This window comes from Myotis yumanensis, unplaced genomic scaffold (genome assembly GCF_028538775.1).
Source record: "Myotis yumanensis isolate MYYU_CA2020_CCGP unplaced genomic scaffold, mMyoYum1.0.hap1 SCAF_5, whole genome shotgun sequence".
Taxonomy (NCBI): domain Eukaryota; kingdom Metazoa; phylum Chordata; class Mammalia; order Chiroptera; family Vespertilionidae; genus Myotis; species Myotis yumanensis.
Genome location: NW_027223756.1, coordinates 34,018,398 through 34,041,316, shown reverse-complemented (window position 1 = coordinate 34,041,316; position 22,919 = coordinate 34,018,398). Strand labels below are relative to the sequence as shown.

The 22,919-nt window shown below is 40.2% G+C and overlaps 1 protein-coding gene across 1 annotated transcript; it reads right to left on the bottom strand.

Moving 5' to 3' along the window:
* Positions 1-5,765: 5,765 nt before the first annotated feature.
* Positions 5,766-20,677, bottom strand: CUNH5orf15 (chromosome unknown C5orf15 homolog). The gene is made up of 3 exons (XM_070415003.1): positions 20,521-20,677; positions 9,723-10,246; positions 5,766-7,217 (listed from the first exon to the last, which is right to left on the bottom strand). The coding sequence occupies exons 1-3, from the start codon at positions 20,657-20,659 to the stop codon at positions 7,086-7,088; spliced, it is 795 nt and encodes a 264-aa protein (XP_070271104.1). The 5' UTR covers positions 20,660-20,677; the 3' UTR covers positions 5,766-7,085.
* Between the last annotated feature and the right edge of the window lie 2,242 nt (positions 20,678-22,919).

The following is a 22,919-nucleotide window of genomic DNA, read 5'->3' as shown; positions in this document are numbered from 1 at the left end:
GCCAAGCTCCCGCACAGCCGCCTACAAGAAAACTCTTTTTCAAGTAATAGCTATTAAGTGGCAAGCTGTTGGGGTGCAGCCCCAGCAGGTCCAGGGGTTCCCCAAGGTGTGGACGGAGTCGGCGAGGAAGGAATGACACAGAGACAGTGTTCAGTTGATCAGCATAGCCAGGTTCTTCCGCCAGGTTCTCCAGCCAAAGTTCTGGTCAGGATCTCCAGCCAAGTTCTGGTCAGGATCTGATGTTTATTGTCTTGTTACATCTGTATTTATACCAGTCGATTTTAATCCTGTCAATTTCGATTGCAAAGGTTAGGGCGTTTCTATCTCCATTCCAGGGAGTAAAGATTATGTAGCTTAAGCGTGATTGTTTGCAGTTAAAGTGATTAACTACCCGCCTGGCACTTAGTTAAGGGGTTGTATCCCCTCCCTAACCTCAGGGAAAAATCCCCACGTGGGGAAACAATCTTTCTCGGAGAGGTGACCTTGGTTAAAACACATGGCGTTAAGGAGAGCAAACATATTAAGAACAATATGCTATATATGCCAGGTCCCTTGAAACATATGCTGTGCAGATGTTTCTTTCCTGCAGCGACTGTGTCAAGCAGCAAGGATGGACCGGCTTCCGGCAACTATATGACAAGTTCACTCCTAAGTATATACCCAAAACAATTGAAAATGAGGACTGGAACAGATATTTGTATGCCAATGTTAATTGCAGCAATATTTATAATAGCCAAAAAGGAAACAACCTACATGGCCATATACTATAAGTAAATGGATAAACAAAATGTGGGTATACAATGGAATATTACTCATCCATAAAAAAGGAATTAATTTCTGATACATGCTTCAATATGAAACTATTATGCTAAGTGAAATAAGCCAGACACAAAACAAGTATTGACTGATTTCATTTATGCAAAATATCTAAAATAGGCAAATTCATAGAGACAGAAAGATTAGAGGTTACAAAGTATGGGTAAGGAGGTTATTGCTTAATTATTGCAGAGTTTCTGTTGAAATTAAGTAAAAGTTCAGGAAACAGTGGCAATGGTTGCACAAGTGTGAATGTAATTAATGCCACTGAAGTGTACACTACAAATGGCTAAAAGGTTAATCTTTATGTTATATTTTACCACAATAAAAAAGTCTTTTAAAAAACAATAGCAAAAAAGCAAACATTCCAATTACATTATAAGCAAAAAACATGGAGATTTCACCAGAGGATATACAGATGACAAGTTTATGAAAAATATGTTAACCATCGTTATATATTATGGAAATACAAATTCAAACCATAATAAGACACCACTATACACTTATCAAAATGGCTAAAGTGAAAAAAATATGACAACACTACATATTAGCAAGGATGCAGAGAAACTGGATCACTCATATGTTGCTCATAGAAATGAAAAATAGTACAGACACTCTGGAAAACACTTTAACACTTCCTTAAAAATTAAATATGCAACTACCGTATAATCTAGCATCTGTACTCCTGGACATTTATCCCAGAGAAATGAAGATGTTTATACAAAAATCAGCCCACAAATGTTTATAGTAGATTTACTCATAATAGTTAAAAACTGGAAATAACCCCCAGACATCTCTGAAGAAGTAAATGGTTAAAGAATATGTGGTACGTCAATACTTTGAATACCACTCAGCAATAAAAAGGAACTACTGACATTTGCAACGACCTGTATGAAAAACTGATTGAACTCCAGAGGATTATGCTAAATGAAAAAAACACTCTCAAAAGGTTATGTGCTGTATGATTCCATTTATATAATACTCTTGAAATGACCAAATAATACAAATGGAGAACAGATTAGTGGTTTCCAAGGATTAAGGAGGGACTGAGGTGGGAGGGGAGTAGGCAACTAGTGAGTCCCTGTGTGATGGAAATGCTCTCCTGGTTTTAATATTGTACTATATAGCCTTGCAAAATGTTATCAAGGGAAATTGGGTAAAGGATCTCTATATTATTTCCTATAGTTAGGTATTCTACAATTATCTTAAAATTAAAAGTTTAATATATTCTTAATATATTACTTATAAAATAGCATTATCAAAATTTATAATTAATGTATTTAATATGTGTAATAGACATTAAATCCAGATATATATATATGCACATATCTAGAAAGAATACAAATGTCCATCAATAGAATGAATAAATTGTGGTCTATTAGGTCAATGAATATTGTTAAGCAATAAAAAGTAATGAAGCCCTGACCGGTTTGGCTCAGTGGATAGAGCATCGGCCTGTGGACTGAAGGGTCCCGGGTTCGATTCCGGTCAAGGGCATGAACCTTGGTAGTGGGCACATCCCCAGTAGGGGGTGTGCAGGAGGCAGCTGATCGATGTTTCTCTCTCATCGATGTTTCTGACTCTCTATCCCTCTCCCTTCCTCTCTGTAAAAAATCAATAAAATATATTTTTTTTTAAAGTAATGAAATGCTGATAATGCAACAATACAGGTGAATCTAAAAACAAAATATAAAAACATGTTGACCAAAAGAAGTCAGACACAAGAGAATTTATACAATGCACACTATGATTCAATTTGCATGAAAACTTACTAAATTATAGTGTTAGAGATATATACTTAGGTGGTAAATCTAAAAAGAAAAGCGAGGTAGTGATTACCATAAAGAGAAAATAATAGTCCCTATGGTTGGGAAGGGGAGCTTAGAGTGCCAGCAAAGTTTGATTTCTCTGCCTGGGCAATGGCTACACAACCATTTGCTTTGTAATAATTTGTTAAGCTGTACATTTGTTTGATGCATTTTCACATAGTGTGTTATGTTATATTCATAATAAAAGCAATTTTAAAAGGAAGAAAAAGAGATACACCTCAATGTTTAGGGTCTAAGGGGAGAGAATCTTTGGATAATTTTCCTGCTTACCTTTCTGTAGCTTTCTCATAAAGAACAGGAAGTCTGGTGTCAGACCTTACCTTAATTCAAATCCCAGCTCTCTCTTATCAGCTATACGACCTCAGGCAAGTTGATTAACAGGAAACTTCTATTTCCTTACCTGAGAAATGGGGTAATACAGATACTCCTCAACTTATGATGAGGTTACATCCCAGTAAACCCATCATGTTAAAAATGTCATAAGTGGAAAATGCATTTAATACACCTGACCTACTAAACACCATAGCTTAGCCTCATCTACCTTAAACATGCTCACAATACTTTTATTCATCTGCAGTTGGGCAAAATCATCTCACACAATGAATACACTATAGGTATTGGTTGTTTATCCTGGTGATATCATACCTGACTAGGAACATCAGCTCACTGCACCTAGTCTGAGAAAAGATCATAATTCAAAATTCAAAGTACATCTTCTACCCAATTTGTATCACCTTCACACCATCATAAAGCCAAAAACCCGTAAGTTAAAGCACCTTAAGTCAGGGACCATCTATATTGGGCAGGTGGGCACACAGAACAGTAAGTGCCCGTCCATCCTAAGCCCTCATCCAGTGTTGGCTGCTGTTGTCATGTCTAAATTACCTTTACCATGAAGAAACAAGCGTGAGATCCAGTTTTGGCTTATAAACATTCATCACACTTCACTGTGACTGCTTAATTCTTTTTCTTCTCTGCCTGACAGTGGGCACCGTGGGGACAGTCTGTGTTGACTTGCTGCCATCCTTAGCTCGCAGCAGAGCCTGAGTGAAAGGAACCCAGGTGTTTTGCTTTTAATGCAATGCTGCGGTCATGGCAGAATGTGAACACCTGAAAGTGGAACTCAGAGCCCATGCCCTGCCTCTATCCTTGCTCCCCCGGAGGAGCGAGCCCTATTAGCTCGGGCATGCTAAGTAGCCTAAATGTAGCTCTCTCTACAGTCCTGGGTCCCACTGCCTCTAGGAAACAGCCCACAGCATGATGGGAAGGACCCTTTGGCCTTGTTTCAGAGGAAGGATGAGAATGGGGAACGAAGAACGGGGTTGGAAGGCTCCAAGGAAGCCCCATCTGACACCTAGCAGGCTGTCCATGCCTGGATGGTTCTGGGTAAACCCAACTCTGATAAGCTGCAACATCAAGGGAGCCGTGGGGGAGCCAGGAAAGCAGTCCCAGGCCTGGGGGCATCCCCTGGGCCCTATGAGAGAGGCGTGCAGGAAGTGAGGGATTCCCAGAACATGGCATCTCTGGATTTCCCAGCAGAGAAATGAGGCAGTGTAGGGGTTGAGAGACAGCAGCATAGGGTTTCAGAGCTGACATATCAGGATGCTAGGTACAGAAAGGCTTCCAAGGAGCAAGACTTTTAAATCTGGAGCATCATCACAATGGCCAAAGGCTCTGGGACTCCTTAGGAGGCAGCTAGAAGACAGGTGGGCTTGGAGTTCATGGGGTAGAAGCTGCTACTTACTGGTCCAAAATCAGGCTTCCTAGAGTCACTTCAGTAGCCTAGACAATAGGTCACCACTGCACAGAGCTACTGAGATGACAGTCAGAAATGGCCCCAGCTCCATTTCCAGAATCTGCCCCAGCAACTTCCCCTTGTGTCAAAGTAAGTAAATACAGGTGAACACAATCCAGCTACAGCCTGACCTCAAACCACAGGACAGCCTCCTTTTCTGTTTCCTTGGAAGACACCTGGCCCTCGGAATACTTTTAACCTCTAGAACAGTGGTTCTCAACCTTGGCTGCACATTAGAATCACCTGGGAATCTTTTTTAAATCCTGATTTCTGGGCCTCATCCTCCGGAAATTCTGTTTCTTTGTTATGGGGCGAGGCCACAACATTAGTAACAAAGAAACAGAATTTCCGGAGGTTGAGGCCTAGAAATCAGGATTTTAAAGAGATTCCCAGGTGATTCTAATGTGCAGCCAAGGTTGAGAACCACTACTCTAGAACCTCTGCTGGGAAGGATGAGACTGCTCACTACAGAACCCAGAAGGGAGGTAAACTTGCACCACAAGACCAGACAGGGCAAAAGGAGGCAGCCAGACGCCAGGGAGAAGGCTGAAACACTTTGGCAGCGGTGAGAGCAGTAGCCTTCTCCACTCCCTCTGCCTCATGGGCAGCAGCTGCTCTGATGGGAACCTGGATTTAGGGGAAGGATGAGATCTCACAATGAATGTGGTCATTCAGATAAAGGTAACTCACCACATCCTGCATGCAGTTCTAGGTCCCAGACCTTGGTAGAATTAGACTACATATTTATAGACCAACAGCTCAGGTGCCTCTGCAAGACTCTGGGAGCATTTTTAATCAATGAATTTTCTAAAAATTAGAGGCTACTTGGTTTTAGCATTGGACTTGGTAGCAAAGACTGTGCCATCAGGAAGAACCCCAGAACCCTAGATCCACTAAGGGGGGGTGCCTTCAACAGGGAAACAACAGGGAAGCCGGCATGCTAGAAGGCACACATTGATTTAGCTGCTTTACTTTTCTTTACAATCCTACTTCAGTACTTTGTGGTAAACTGGACCTAAAGTAGGATTTAGAAGTTAAGTGGAATTCAGAGAGGCAGAATTCTACTGTTAAAAGGAGCAATGCTTGATCCCCAGTGGGGGGCACGCAGGACGCAGCCGATCAATGATTCTCTCTCAACATTGATGTTTCTATCTCTCTCCCTCTCCCTTCCTCTCTGAAATCAATAAAAATATATATTTTTTAAAAAGGGTACAAAAGCAAGCTAGTCAGTTTAGCTTCCCCCAGACATAGCACTTACCCTCTGTGACCAACCAAATGAAGGACCCATGCCATCATTAAAATGAAACACACTTATAAAGTCATGGTTTGATATCTTTGCCATTTATTTTTTAAAATCTTATTCAAAATATTAAATAATACAATTTCAGATATGAAAAAAATTACTGCAATAAAACAGTCCAGGTGTATTTCCATTGTGCTTCCCTTCCTGATTAGGACCGTAAATTGTCCACCAAGAGAAATGATGGACTGCCCTTCTCCTCCCATCTCTACACAAAGCACACACCCACCTGCTCACCGGGCTTTGTGAGTGGGCGTTTGATGTACATTAGGGGTTATATGTTCTAAAAAGTGCGTATTGACACTTGTAAGTCAACCATGGTTCAAATCATATATTTACACATTGACCAATTCTTTATGATAGGCTAAAATAAAATACAGGATTAGTTTCCAGTTGCTGTTAAAAATAATACAGTGGGAGGAAACATCAGTGTACACATATATTCTTTATGTATACAACTTCATTCAGGTTTAATTTTAATTTGAAAGGCCTAGATATAATATTATTTAAGTAATAATGGCCCCTAAAATTTATTCAAACTTACTATAAGATAATAAACAATATGAAAAAATCTGATATAATTTTAAACTCTGCCCCCTGCTTGAAAGCTTGGAAGAACCCGTGCTATAATCAATTGCTAACTAAAAGCAATTGTACATGTATTTATTATTTTACCACAATTTCTACCTCTAAATTTAATTCAGTAATTCTAACCAAAAAATGGTATCTATAACATTTTACCTACATCCACTGCAAACTGCAGCATCTCTACTGCCAGAATTTCTAGAAACATTTATTAACTGAGCTAAAATTGTGGTCATATTGAGTAATATTATTATCTTAAATTATGTTTAAATTATCCAAAACAATTTTCCTGGAGAAGAAAAATGTTACCTATATGCAAACCTATGTATGTATTATTACATACATCCTTGTAGATTACAGTTTGGGAGCACAAAGAAATGTGCTTTTAAAGGAGTATTTGGAGGGCAGGAAGAGAATCTGAATCAACAGTACCGGATATGTTAGAATTTAGTTACAAGTTTTGGATCTTTTTTAAAAGTAGCATCACTAATACTTCCAGAAGTACAATAAAGAAATCTAAAACAATAAAAGGTAATGCTTAGCTCCACATTTTAGACACCTGACTGAATTCACCTCTGAAAGTGTAAAAAAATTATATACTCCTTGTTTGTGATATTTAATTTCCAAAGCACCAAGGCAAAATAAAGAGAGACCCACCTCTCATTTAAATATCAATTGCCTATGGCAAAAATCTTCACGATATCATATAAAAAGTCAAGCAAATAATATTACATAATAAGCAAACTCAAATCACACTGCTTTAAAAAATATAATCATTGGTAATCTTCAGAGAAGGCATTGCCTCATTAACATTCTGGTCTAGACGATGATATTCCACCGTTTTGGAACAAAGACCATCACGCCATTTCCTGCTTTGAACCAGAAGGAAAATCTGGAATAAGACAACATAAATTAGACATACAGAAGAAAAAATGGAGGAGATGCTAAAAGTTTTTATAACAAGTGAAAAACCTCTTTCCTAGGTTCCCAAGTATGCAAAGTAAAATATCAAAAACAGCAAAAAGGCTATTTTGTTTTCCATTTTATTGTACATAGAGTGCTTGTTAGAAACAGATTCCTGGGCTCTCTCTTCAAAAATGAGTTAGTAGACTGCGGTGGAATCCAGGAACCCACCTGTTTAACACATCCCTTAGGTGTTTATAATAGCATCCCTTAGGTGTTTATAATAGAAATGACCCAAATTAAACACCGGGATAGAATAACCCTGGCATTCAAAATTTTGTCCACCTACAAGCATTTACAAAGCTAGTGACAGACCACTAAACCACAAATAACCAAAAGGATTTTAGAATCACTGACTCTCAAATATGGAAGGCATTTTGACATTATCTGGTCGTTTTGTCATTTCTCAGGTAAAAAAATCAAAGTCCCAAAGGGAAAGGTGGTTTGCCAGGAATCACAAAGCAAGTTACAATAAAGTCAAAATCTGAGACTTCCTGACCAGTAAGTATTAAAAAGGGCATTGTGTGTTGGATCTCCCTTTAATAAAATATTTGAAAAGCTTAACTATTCAGCTCTGGGACTAAGAGTACCAAAATGCACCCTCCTCACAGTAAATTATTTATCCAGTCTTCTCTTTTTTTCTTTTTTTTTTTAATCTTCACCCAAGGATATGTTTATTGATTTTTAGAGAGAAGAAGGAAGGGGGAGAGGGAAGAGGGGGTGGGAGAAACATTGAAGTGAGAGAGAAACATCAATCAGTTGCCTCCTGTACGCACCCGTCCTTGCCCCAACTGGGATCAAACCCACATCCTAGGTATGTGCCCTGACCAGGAATTGAACCTGTCACCTTTTGGTGTACAGGATGACACAAGGGCCATTCAGTCCTCTTTATACCCCCTTTGCCTCATGGAATCTAACAAACCAATTCCAGTGCAGAAATGTTTGTCACATTATTTCTGAACTAAAAATTGGAAGTCATCTAAATGTTCAACTAGAAAACAGCTAAATAAAATATGTAGCTATTAAATCATGTTTTTAAAGAATATTAATGATAATGGAAAATGCTCATGATTTGTTAGGTAGAAAGCACCATACAAAACTCTATATGAGATCAAATTCATTTAAAAATTATAACATACAAAAAATAGTTAAAAATTATAACACACATACATGTCTGAATTATATATATGTATATATATGTGTGTGTGTGTATATATATATGTATGTGTGTGTGTGTGTGTATATATATATGTATGTGTGTGTGTATATATATATATATATATATATACATATACCAGAAATATACCAAAATGGTAATAATGCTCAGCTTTGAGTGGTAGCCTAAATGTTCATTTCTATATTTTTCCGTATTTTCTGAATTTCCTAAACTTTTACAACCAGGGAAAAAAGTTATTAAAATATCACTAAGTTCAATGCTTAATTAATTGAAAGTACTAAATTAACCACCTTTCTCCACAAGTATTCCCATTGAAAAAGCAATGCTAAATTAAGATATAAAACCTTTTTACTTTTTTTAATCACAGAGTTTTGGCCCTGGCAAGGTAGCTCAATTGGTTAGAGCAATGTCCCGATATGTCAAAGCTGTTAGTTCAATCTTCAGTCAGGGCACATTCAAGAAGCAACCAATAAATATACATCAATAAGTGAAACAACAAATAAATGTTTCTCTCTCTTTCTCGCTCCCTTCCCCTTCCCTCAAATCAATTTTTAAAAATCATTTCTTTTCTTAGAAACACATATAGTAAAACATTCTGACTATAGTTGTTAAAATATATCAGTGATGGCGAACCGGTGACACACAAACTCATTTTTTTGGTTGATTTTTCTTTGTTAAATGGCATTTAAATATATAAAATAAATATCAAAAATATAAGTCTTTGTTTTACTATGGTTGCAAATATCAAAAAAATTTCTATATGTGACAAGGCACCAGAGTTAAGTTAGGGTTTTTCAAAATGCTGACACGCCAAGCTCAAAAGGTTTGCCATCACTGAAATACATCATAGATTTATAAACTGATTAGGCATGTCCATGTTTTACCATTTTAAACTTGACTAAAGAAAAAATCCTGAATCACCAAAAGCATTAATAAGAAGTATGATTCAGCCCTACCTGGTTTGGCTCAGTGAGTAAGAGTGTTGGCCTGTGGACAGAAGGGTCCCAGGTTCGATTCCGGCCAAGGGCACATGCCTAGGTTGTGGGCTCGATCCCCAGTGGGGGGCGTGCAGGAGGCAGCCGATCAATGATTCTCTCTCATCACTGATGTTTCTATCTATCTATCCCTCTCCCTCTAAAATCAATAAACATACATTTTTTTAAAAAAGAAAAAAAGAATGAGGTCCATATTTAAAAAAAAAAAAAGTATGATTCAGATATTAAAGGACAACTAGGGGGCTAAAAAACCCAAACTTACCTTCCTTTTGTTGTGATATGTAATATAAACAACAGCAATGCAAAAAGCAAAAATAATAAGATGAAAAAAGAAATGGCTATCTTCCTCTTCTATATTTGAGGATGGGGTCTTAAAAGATCTCACTGACTGTTCAATTTCCATGTAGCCCCTGTTTTCTTCCAACGCCTCGCTGGACTCATCATCCCTGGGGTTGGTGGTCCAGTCATAGTCTGGTTCTCCGTACTCTCCATTGTCCAGAGTATCTTTGGCGGTGGATGGAGAACTATTCAGTGTGAGAAGATCCTCCTCTTCTATGCTAGGATCTTCATTATCAGCTTCCTCTTGGGACAGAGTAGCAGTAGGTGAAGGACGAGGGGGGACAGATGCCCTTCCACTCTTCTCTGTACTAGTTGTGGGAGGGAGAGTGGTGCTGATTTGGGAAATAGAAGGTTTGGTTTGTTCTTCAGGTTTTAAAACAGCACTCGTATTTGGAGTAGAAACATCCGGGAGTGCAGTCTGGTTCAGTGAAGCAGCCAGTGGTAGAGCTAAAGTAAGTGAATAAACAACATTAAATGAAAGCTCTAACTTTATATCCATTAAGCTAGAAGCATATTAACCTAAATTTTTCACTAAGCATTTCTCTTTGCTAAATTCCTATTATCTTGCTCTTGAGAATTAGTAAGTCTCAATAGGCAGCAATCAGTTAGTTTTCTTCTTAGGTCAATTATGCATCAGATAACAACTGTCTTGCCAGAAAGCAACAACTTAAGCAACAAAGAAGACCTAGCCTGCCAACAGAAGGGAAAAAGAAAGAATAAAGAGGAGTTTGACTTTAGGTCACAAGGGCGAAGTCCACACACAGCTCTCACCCATCTCCTCTGTTTTCACTTCACAAAGGGGTTGGACTTCAGTAATCTTTGCCCAGCCAGACTCCATCCCATGCCCAGAACAGAAAAAAACAGACGCTGATCCTCGTTCAAGGTCACAAACTACATAAGAAATTTGAACTTAAGTACTTTCCTTTTACATATATATATGTTTTTATTGATTTTAGAGAGAGGGAGAGGGAGAGAGAAAGAAACATTTATGTGAAACAGAAACACCGATTGGTTGCCTCCACACATACCCCGACCATGGACCGAACCTGCAACCTGTGCATGTGCCCTGACCAGAAATCCAACTAGCAACCTTTCAGCGTACAGGACGTTGCTCAACCAACTGAACCACACCAGCCAAGGCTGAACTTCAGTACTTCCAATGCAGTACAACAAATTCAAGAGAAGCTAAGGTAGACAGCATTTCTAAGTGCTACTAGAACTGGCAGATACCCCCATCCCAAATTTAAAAAAAAAAAAAAAGTATTCTTAGGAAGAAAAAAGGGAAAACTCCTAAAGGAAAAGAATTGGAAACTGGAGCTTAAAAACAAAGTGTGAACTAGACTATTTTAAAGATTAAAGAAGGCAATCTGGATTCAGGAATGACACCAAATACATACAAGCTCTTAACTCAGCATGATTTACTAAAGTAAAAGTTAAATTATTCACATCAGTAAGTCTACATACCAAAAGTTCAGAGGCATACCTGCTGAAATTTAACAGTTTCTAACTTAAAACCTAATGTATCTGTTGAACAACTTCAAGAATATCCACTACACTTTTTTAAAAATGCTTTAAAATGTCACATGAGATTTAAAAATACTCACATAATATTTTTAAGTCTATCACAGTAAAGAAAAATATTTTATAGGGCTAAGATTAAACCAAATTATTCTTGGGCTTTGCAAAAGCAGGTGTGCCTGAACACAAATGAACAACCTAACAGCCAACTCTTCGTCTATGTGAATTCACTCTGGCTTGTGTATCATAGTTGACATACACTTTGTATAGAAAAAAAATGGACTGAATAGACTCTCAGAAAAAACAATTTAGTAAATTAGTAAAAAAATTGGTAAAACTCTCCTATAACAGTTGCAACAGTTGGTTTTTTGAACTTGTCACTAGAAGAAGAAAATAAACGGACTACAAAAGTGTAGTGGATATTCTTGAAGTTGTTCAACAGATACTACATTAGACTGTAAATTAGTTATTCAGAAAACTATTAAGAGGAATTTCTTAAAAGAATTTTGACATTTATCACCTCAACTTGGTTATGATTCAAGCATTTAAAAATTGCTATTTCTCTGATATATTTAATTTTCCTGACAAAGTGTGGGAAAACATGTTTTAAAAGAAAATGGTAAAGCTGGAAGCCAACAAGCTAAACTTGACTTTTTAAATTTTTATTTTTCTATGCTTGACCTTGGGAATGGTCATGTATATGTAAAGGGACACAAGCTGACAGGGGTGGGAATTATTATAATTTGTCCCCATCTCCAAGCCACTCCATGTCCGAAAACCCTCCACCGTGCACTCTAGAATCCAGTAACCAGCAAATCCTTTCTATCATCTTTCACTTTCTTGTTTAACTGAAACCTGAATCTCCCTTCAGGTCATACTTTCCCTGCAGCCTTTTTAATTAATAGCTCTTGTTTTCTCCCACATTCTTGTACTGGAAAAGGGGTAGATCCCCTTCCAGACCATTCTCCCATTTCCTTCCCTAAATGCCCCCAGTCTTGATTCTCCTTGTCATCAGCTATCACCCACTAACCTTTGTCCCTGAACTCCCCGTTAGGATTCCTAATTCTCAATGATTTTAGCTTCTGGCCCGAGTTCACTCTACCCAAATACTCCTCCTGTCTTGGTTTCAAAAACTTTGACCCTCCTCTCTTCTGATGAGGCGGCGGCCCTTAACTTCTCATTTCCATGGTCATTATCTACCATCACAACTCTTCCAGAATCTCAACTTCATGCATCCCACTCACTGACATGACCTCCTATCCTTCGAATTCATTCCCTGATATTCTGAATCCATCAGGACCGTAATTCTCTGAACCTACTACCTTTTTACTCCCTCGCCCAATACACTCTCATCCCTCCTTACCCAGATTCAAGTCTGTGGTCAGACACTATCCCTCTCACATATACCTCTAATTTCCTTCCCCCTTGCTCATTTTGTCCCACTTACATGATGAGGCTATATCCCAAGTTAAATCAAACTCTCTGACTAGCCCCCATGTGCACCAAGCAGCTGAGCATGACTGAAAATAAATGTACAATCATGCCATTGTTTTTCTGTCATCTTAAATTTAATGCCAAAACTTCAGGTGTATATGTAATGCTGTTGGCAATTACATATTTTCCTAGTCCATCCACCCTCCTGCTCCCTTAGGAGACCATTCACATTTCCCTGTCCTCAAACTTCCAAAACCTTCTCTGTTGTACTCACTTTCACCTGATGGTATCACTTCCTAACTTCTCTGAGAAAAATGCAGTGATTAGAAGAGAACTTCCACGAACTACCAGAACTCTAGACTCATAAATCCAACTGCCTACTTGAAATCTCCTCTTAGATGTCTGACCTTCAAAGTAATATGTTCCAAACGAATTATGATTTTGGCCTCCAGGAAGATGAAGTAAACATACTTTTCCTTGTTCCTCCCTCTAAACACAACTAAAATCCTGCATAATATATATAACATAACACAAGAAGACACTGCAAGGTGGAGAGAATAGGCAAAGCAGTTAGAGACCTTAGGACCTGAGAAATGACCCAGTGGTGACTTCCCTGAATTTTGTTTTGTATCTCAGGTGTTGCAAACTTGGAACTGAAGAAAGCAGCAAGCTGGAAGCACCAAAGGGTACAGACAGAAAGGGCTCCAGAAAAAGCCTGCTCTCTCTAGCTAAATCAAGAGAGAGGTAGCTTAGCAAGAAGCAAGCTTTTAGACAATGGCCGCTCTACTCCAGGCAAACACCACTCACATCCACACCAGCAAAGGCCATGTGGGGAGCCTACATTTCCACGCTTCCCAGCCTGTAACAAGGTGTCCCTGTCCCTTCAAATGGGATGGTGTCAGAGGAGGCCCAGGGAAGAGTCAAGCAGTAACCAGGCTACCCCCACCACTATGTCAGTGGAGACCATGAGGGGAGCCAGAACTCCCACCCTTGGCCAGAAGTAACAAATGGAGATTTCTATCTCTATATGGCAGTAATGTGCAGCAACCCTCCCCTCCCCTGCCAGTGCAAAGTCATAAAAAACCAAGTAAAAGAGCCCTAGCTGGTTTGGCTCAGTGGATAGAGCATCAGCCTGCAGATGAAAGGGTGCCATATTCAATTCTAGTCAAGGCCACGTACCTCGGTTGTAGGCTTCTCCCCAGCCTGAGCCCTGGTTGGGGCTCATGCAGGAGGCAACCAATCAATGTGTTTCTCTCACATCAATATTTCTGTCTTTCCCTCTCCCTTCCACTCTCTAAAAATCAATGGAAAAATATCCTCAGATGAGGAATTTTTTTAAAAAGCCAAGTAAAAGAGAAAGTTTAAGACCAGAATCTTAAAAACACAAACTACCACAGCTCACCCAATATGAAATACATTATCTGAAAAGCTCTATAACTATTAAAATTAAATTCTTGATTTAAAAACTCCCCAAAAATAAATCTCTTGGCCCAAATAGCTCACTAGTGAATCCTACCAAATGTTTAAAGAATTAACACCAGACCTCGCTGGTTTGGCTCAGTGGATAGAGCGCTGGCCTGCGGACTAAAGGGTCCCGGGTTCGATTTCAGTCAAGGGCACATGCCCGGGTTGCGGGCTCGATACCCAGTGGGGGGTGTGCAGGAGGCAGCCAATCAATGATTCTCTCTCATCATTGAAGTTTCTCTCTCTCTCTCCCCCCCCTTCTTATCTGAAATCAATAAAAAAAAGTATTTTAAAAAAAAAGAATTAACACCAGTTCTACACAATCCCTTTCACAAAACAGAAAAAGAGGGAACATTTCTCAGTGCATTTTATGAAACTAATATTAACATCCTGATATCAAAACCAAAGATAGTACAGAAAAAGAAAACTAAACACTGATATCTTTCATGAATATGGATGTAAAAATCCTTAACAAAATATTAGCAAATAGCATGGCTGGTGTGGCTCAGTGGTTCCATTCCTGGTCAGGGCACATGCTCAGGTTGCCTGGGTTGCAGGCTCGATCCCAGTAGGGGACGTACAGGAGGCAGCTGATCAATGATTCTCTCTCATCATTGATGTTTCTATCTCTCTCTCTCCCTTCCTCTCTGAAATCAATGAAAATATATTTTTCAAAATAAATAAACAAAATATTAGCAAATAGAAAACAGCAATATATGCCCTGACCGATGTGGCTCAGTTGGTTGAGCACTGTCCCATACACCAAAAGGTCAGAGCAGTTCAATTCCCAGTCAGGGCACATGTCCAGGTTATAGGTTCAGTCCCCAGTCAGGGTGTGTACGGGAGGCAACTGATTGATGTTTACCTCTCACATCAATATTTCTTTCTCTCTCTCCTGTTTCCCTTTCTCTCTCTCCCCTTCTCCTCCGCCCCCTTGCGCTCTCTCTCTTCTTCTCTAAAATCAATAACAAAATTAAAACTATGAGCCCTTTAAAAAAAACACACACACACAAGACAATACGACATGCTGGCAAGGATGCAACTCACATATTGCTGGTGGTAATGTAAAATAGGACAGCTATGCCAGAAAACAGTTTGGCAATTTCTTAAAAAATAAATGTGCAACTATCGTATAACCCAACAATTGCACTCCTGGGCATTTATCCCAGAGAAATCAAAACCTATGTTCACACAAAAATCTGAATGTTTATAACAGCTTTATTCATAATAGCCAAAAACTGGAAACACCACAGATGTCCCTCAACCGATGAATGGTTAAGCAAAGTGTAGTACACATCCATACCATAGAATATTATTCAGCAATAAAAAGGAACAAAATATTGACATGAGAAACAACTTGGATGGATCTTCAAAGAATTATACTAGGTGAAAAAGCCAATCCCAAAAAATTATATACCATCTGATTCCATTTGTATCACAGTCTCAAAATGACAAAATTATAAAACTAAAAAACAGATTGCCAGGATTTCAGGAGGGAGTGTGGATAGAAGGAAAGTGGGGGGACAGTAAAGGGCAACACAAGAGGTCCTTATGGGGATGAAAACACTCTGTATCTTGACGGTATCAATGTCAGTGTGCTGACTGTGATATTATCCTACAGTTTTGCAAGATATTACCAATGGGGAAAACTGGGTAAATGGTTACACAGGAAATCTGTATTATTTCTTGCAACTGCAAGTGAATCTACAATTATTTCAAAATTAAAAGTTTAATTTAAAAATGCGTTTTTATTTCCTACTCCAAAAAGAAAAAACAGAAACTTATTCTACCTACAGTTTCCCTCTTGCTTAATGGCAACTCCATTTTTATAGTTACTCAAGCCAAAAACCTTGGATTCATCTTCTTAATACCTACATCCAATCTGTTACTCTACCTTCAAAATATATGCAGAATTTGAAGACTTTTCACCCCTCCACTGCTACTGCCTAGTCCAAGCCACCATCATCTCATCTGGATTACTGGAGTGGCCTTCTAAATGATCTGCCTGCTTCTACCCTAACCCCTACTGTCCACTCCCGTGTACAAACTTAAGTAGGATGGTGTTACTCCTCTGCTTAAAGCCTTCTGGGAGCTCTCCTAGCACAGCATAGAGTATAGTCAATAATCCTATAAAATAAAAGCCTAATATGCTAAGTGTCCAATCGTCCGTTCAACCAACCAAAGTGTAATATGCTAATGAATGCTAAGGCTGCTCAACCACTCGCTATGATGTGCACTGACCACCAGGGGTCAGACACTCCGACCAGTAAGTTAGATTGGCTGGGGTCCGGCCAATCAGGACTGAGCGAGATGGGCCGGACACTCCCTGGAGCCCTCCCTCATCCCTTCCCGGCCCCAATCGTATACCAGTGGGGTCCCTCAGCCTAGTCTGCACCCTCTCACACTCTGGGACCCCTTGGGGGATGTCAGAGAGCCAATTTCAGCCCGATCCTACAGATCAGGCCAAGAGACCCTACTGGTGCACAAATTCATGCACTGGGCCTCCAGAAGTATAATAACTATGTATGGTGCCAGATGAGTCCTGGAAATAGCAGGGGCATCACTTTGTAAAGTATATGATTGTCTAACCACTATGCTGTACACCTGTAACTAATACAAAATAATACTGATTGTAAACTGTGTTTGGAAAAAAATTTTAAACCCTCTGGGAGCTCTTCATTTCCCTCAAAAATAAAATTCCAACTCTTTATAATAGCCCACAAGATCCTATATTATCTGGTTCCATTATTTCAATCTCATTATCTACTATCTCCCTAACTACTCTGTCCCCACTGCCTACTTAACAGATAGTAGGCATTGAATATTTAGTGGCCACCTTCTTGACCCAACTCTCATCACACCACTCCCCAAGGTGCATCTTTGTACTGATTGTACCCTCTGAAAAACCTTTCCCACAGTTCTCAGCCAGGCAAAAACTCACTCATTCTTCTAAGGATATCTCCATTGTCTCTCTATTTGTTGTTGCGACACCAAGTAGGAGGATAATTAATAGGTATTGTTCAAGGACTAAAAACTTGTAATACACAAAACGACAAACTAAGAACTCATCTAAAACATTTTATGCAAATTAGATCAACCTCCTAGACTTCCACTCCTTCAAAATAGAGTTAATCCAATCAAATAAGAGAATTCATAATAAAGTGATAATTCTGACTTTATGGGTTTAATTGTTGAGCTTCTACAAACATATATATTACTTTAGAGTTCTAAATGTTCCATTTCTACCCTTTCCTATTTGATATTACCTCTCTAGTTAAAATTTAACATTTTAAAAATAAAGCTTCCTAAATTTAATTCTCTTCTACTAATCCCTTTTAAAAACTGATTAAAATAAACTATATCATCCTGCCGGTAATTCAGTTGGTTAGAGTGTTGTCCCAATATGTCAAAGATATGGGCCCAATCCCTGGTCAGGGCATATGCAAGAAGCAACCAATGAATGAATAAATAAGTGGAACAATAAATCTCTCTCTCTCTCTTTCTCTCTCTCTTAAAATAAATAAGACTACCGCTAAAAATAATAATTTAAAAAAACAGAAAAATAAACTATATCAACATTTTTCAAATAAGAATGCAGAGGACCTTGAGAATTCATTCATACACTTTACCTTAAAAATTTAAATACATTACACATTAAAGTTAGGTGATCATTTGGGGGCAATGAGGGCAAATGTAAAAAGCAGACACTTTTGAAATGGCATGGCAAGACTTGGTCATAAAGTGATCATCCATCCAGTGATCCAAAACAATGCTTATATTAATATTTTAGACCTTATCAAAACATAAAACTTAAAAAATCTTACCAATTGCCAAGAATATATCCAAGCATTGAAATTTTAAGAAACTTAATATGGAATAAGTTCAAATAAATCTGATGTGGTAACTTTCTAACTTCCTATGCTTACTTGAAGTTTGGAACTCAATACATTCTATCTAGACTTTAATTCTCTTATTACAAGAGTAATACTTTGAAATAACTCTACCATTAGGCATGTTTATAAAAACACTAATATTTAGCTAAAGCTTTATAAATGCTACACTATACTGCAATCGAGCTGTTTCCCTATTAAAAGCATATGTTAGTTTCATTTATTTTCAGTAGGGAACAATTTAAATTTAAAGTGTGTGTGTGTGTGTGGAGAGAGAAAGAGAGAGAGAGAGAGAGAGAGAGAGAGAGAGAGAGAGAGAATGAATATGAATTAAAAAAAAGTAGAAAAAGAATCCCTGAGATGTCCCAATATAGTTGGAGCAATAGTGTTGGGGTTCTAATAAATAAAAACCTACACAAAGGACACCTTACTTCTCGATACTCCCCCTCACAAGATTTCCAACTATCTCTTGGGGGGAAAGTTGTTTCTGAAACTAGTTACTAGCCATATATCTTAAGCATTCCAGCAAGAAATGTACATGTTTAGATGTCAGTTTTTTCTTAGATGACTAACTGATCAAAACCATCACAGCACTTAAGTGATTTCGGAGCACAACTATCTGCATCTGCCAAGGAAATCCTCGTTATATTCTACTAACGATGAAAGGGCCTTGAGAAATGGGGCATCCTTCCCTACAGACTTACAAACACTTCAGGGGTTGCGGGTGTCCAATGGCCCTACCCTCAGTGCTGCTGGGAACCCTAGGTAACCACAGCACTTTAGTAGGAGAATGAATGACTAGACAGCCCTCCTTGGCAAATAATAGAACACTATCCCTTTCACAGTTTTTCACCTGAAAACTCAAAAAGATTTAGGGAGAAAAGCAGGATTGTTTCTTGGCCTGAAAGAAAAAGGGAACTACTACCAAAAAAACTGCTTAATCATTGTAAGTTCTTATTAGTGGATTTGTTCGCCCCAGGCCTCAGGCCCTGGTTTACAGGTTTCCTCATTTCTCAATGACGCCTTCAGTAGCTTGATTCACGATGTAACATTTCTAAGAAAATCAATACTTAATCATGCAGCATTACTTACAACAGCCAAAATATGGAAATGATGGAAGTACCCATCAATGGATGAATGAATAAGGATGCTAGATATATAAACATGGAATGATATTCAGCCATAAAAAAGAATGGAATCTTGCATTTGGGACAGCATGTATGGACCTTGAGGGCTCTATGCAGAGAACGACAAATAACATGTGATTTCACTTATATGTGGAATCTTAAAATACAAACAAACAAAAAATCAAAACAAGACAAAGAAAAAAGGCCAAACTCATAGATACAAGGAGCAGATGGATGGTTTGTGGCGGGGGCGGTGCGAAGGATCGGTAAAGGGAGTCAAAAGGTACAAATTTCCAGTCACAAAATAAGCCACAGGGATGTGATGTACAGCATGGTGACTCTAGCTAGTAATACTGGATTGCATACTTGAAAGTTGTTAAGAGTACATTTTAAAAGTTCCCATTACAAGATAAAAAAAATTTTTTAACTATGTATGAGACCATATGGTAACTAGACTTCTTGTGATCGGTCTGCAGTGTATACAAATATCGAATCACTATGCTGTACGCCTGGAACTAATACAATATTATGTGTCAATTTTCCCTCCATAAAAATAATAAACATTTTTAAATGAAGTCCTTAAATCCTATGGATCCATGAAAATAAAGCAGGACTGTCCTGTTAACCCAGGACACAGGGAAGGGGGCCATGCTTACAAAGACTCTCCTTGTCCCGGACTCCTCTCCTCTTCCCAGGCCCCTGTAAGCTGGTTCTTCACCAAACACGGAACCGGACCCCCCGGACCTCCCAGACCCCAGCGCCGACGGCCGCTCTTTCCCCTTCACCTTCGCTCTCGGAAACACCCCGCAGCTCAGTGCGGTCACGGCTCCCGCCCGCCTTGGTCCTCTAGACCCTGGGTGCCCCCACCACCCCCGGGGACCCTGGGTAGACACCACAGCTCCTAGCCGCGGCCGTCGCCTCGGCACCGGTCTCCTCCGCCTCCTTAATCTAGAGTCTAGATTCTATCTAGACCCTCCTGAGACCCTCGCCTCCACCTCCATTCCCGTGGCCACCCGTTCACGCCGACTCCGACCACACCACCGCTCCCCTCCCCGCCCCTCCGCACACCCCGCCCCCTGCTCCCGGGTCGGTGCCTCTCAGGCCTCGCAGGGACCCCACTTCCTAGACCCCTTAAGACAGCCACTCTCTCTCGGACCAGCAGAGCCCCTGCCCCGTCTAGACCTCGGCTTCTCGGAAGCGCCCTTTCCCTGGCTCCGCCGGTCTCCCTCCCGGCCCGCGCCCGGGTCCTCGGGTCGCCCGCAACCGCCCCGCCGCCGCGCCCCTTTACCACTGGACACTGTGGCGCACGCAAGCAGGAGCGTCAGGACCAGCGGCCGCTCCAAACCCGCGGGGGCCTGGGGGCCCGGTCTGGGCGGCAGCTTCGCGCGCACAGCCCCACTCATCTTCCTCAGGGCGACAGCGGCCATAACGGACTCTGCCCGGAACCTGCGCGGTAGCTAGGCTCTGCGTCATGACGTCAGACCCTGCGTCAGGCGTCAGGGCCGGAGCCCCTGCGTCCCAGCGTGGTGACGTTGCAGCCGGCAGCCGGGCCCAGGCTCTGGAAAGGGAAGTGAGGAGGAAGGGTGGTGGGAGCTGGGCAAAGGGGAGCCCCTTCCCCCGACTGGGCTGCGGGCCAAGGAGGTGATGGGTCCGGTGTGGGGAGGGTCAGGAGCGAGCCTCTGCCTGCCTCCCGATGATGGGAAACGCGCAGCTAATAAAAGTGTTTTAAAACGTCTGTGAATATATAATAACTTAATCAATCAATAAATAAATAAATAAAACTTAAAAAATAAAAATAAGTCTGTGAATGGAGGAGCCAACTGTGTCATAGGCTGATCCCCAAAGGAAGGAAACGGATGTTCACAGGGCAATGGCTGGGTGGAATTACAGGTAAATGCTTTTACCTCTTATCTGTACCCATAGTCACTCACCACTTCCACAAACATTTAGGCCTCTCCATACTTCAGTATACAGCGGGGAACAGAACAAAACCCGACTTTTGTGGTGGGTATTTTCTTGTGAGGGAGACCATGGCGTAAAATATACACTGAATGCGATGGGAAAGGTATTATGGAGGAAAGCCGGGAAGCGGGCTAAGAAAGAGGGGCAAAGAGCTTCCACATTTCCTGCAATAAGCTGCTGTTACTTTTTAAATCTTGAAACTTCAAATTCCCAGCATCTGAAAATGCAAACTTAGAAGCATCCACACAGGTCCCTTAAGGCAGCGGTTCTCAACCTGTGGGTCGCGACCCCTTTGGGTGTCGAACGACCCTTTCACAGGGGTCGCCTAAGACCATCAGAAAACACATATATAATTACATACTGTTTTTGTGATTAATCACTATGCTTTAATTATGTTCAATTTGTAACAATGAAAATATATCCTGCATATCAGATATTTACATTACGATTCATAACAGTAGCAAAATTACCGTTATGAAGTAGCAACGAAAATAATTTTGCGGTTGGGGGTCACCACAACATGAGGAACTGTATTAAAGGGTCACGGCATTAGGAAGGTTGAGAACCACTGCCTTAAGGCCTTAGGCACAACGGTTTGATCTGTATGTTCTGTGAATGTTTCCTTAGTAAACATCTATAGGCTTCAGATAAAAGTCCTATTGGGTCAGTTTGCAGGAAAATCAGCATGTCAGGAAGGAAGATGTTTATTGTACCCACCACTTCCCCACTCTGGGCTCCGAGATTCCCTCGGAAGATTGCTGCCACCGCCACCCCCCCATCCCCACCCCCCCACACACACACAGCTGAGTTGCCTCTGAGAGAGAAGGGCCTGTGTTCTCCTGAAACTGGTTTCCCTTAACATTTATCTGGCCCTGTTGACAGCTCTGAGGCACACACACTATGCGGTTAAGAAAACTGAGAAGTCATTCATCGGCTCATTTCCCTAAGCCCACCACAAGCCTACACAGACTGAATGGTGCCCTCATCGCAAAGCTTCCAGGGCAGCCAGGGCACAAGTCTTCCCAAGTTCCCCTGGAGCTCCCCTCTGAATGCAGAAACTGCCGCTCAGTTTCATGAATAAGCTTCATTCTAGCTTCTGCTTGCTGGGAGTGATTTAAACAGGCCTTTTTCTGTAATAAATACACTTCAACCCTCTCCTTTGTCTTTGTCCCGATTGTTTTTTTGTTTTTTTTTTAATCTTTATTGTTCAGATTATTACATTTGTTCCTCTTTTTTCCCCCCATAACTCCCCTCCTTCCAGCTCCCACCCCACCCTCCACCCTCACTCCCCACCCACTGTGTTCATCCATAGGTGCATGATTTTTGTCCAGTCACTTCCCGCATCTCCCACACCCCTTTTCCCCCCAAAAATAGTCAGTCCATTCCCTTTCTATGTCCCTGATTCTATTATAATCACCAGTTCATTCTGTACATCAGGTTATTTATTCACTTGATTCTTAGATTCATTTGTTGATAGATGCATATTTGTTGTTCATAATTTGTATCTTTACCTTTTTCTTCTTCTTCCTCTTCTTAAAGGATACCTTTCAGCATTTCATATAATACTGGTTTGGCGTTGGTGAACTCCTTTAGCTTTTCCTTGTCTGTGAAGCTCTTTATCTGACCTTCAATTCTGAATGATAGCTGTGCTGGATAAAGTAATCTTGGTTGTAGGTTCTTGGTATTCAGCACTTTGAATATTTCTTGCCATTCCCTTCTGGCCTG

Excerpts from the sequence above, each read along its gene's own strand:
- CUNH5orf15 (XM_070415003.1), bottom strand. The coding sequence starts at position 20,659 with ATGGCCGCTGTCGCCCTGAGGAAGATGAGTGGGGCTGTGCGCGCGAAG. Across the intron at positions 10,247-20,520 it reads GTGCGCCACAGTGTCCAGTG|CTCTACCACTGGCTGCTTCA; the intron begins GTAAAGGGGCGC and ends CACTTACTTTAG. Across the intron at positions 7,218-9,722 it reads CATATCACAACAAAAGGAAG|ATTTTCCTTCTGGTTCAAAG; the intron begins GTAAGTTTGGGT and ends GTCTTATTCCAG.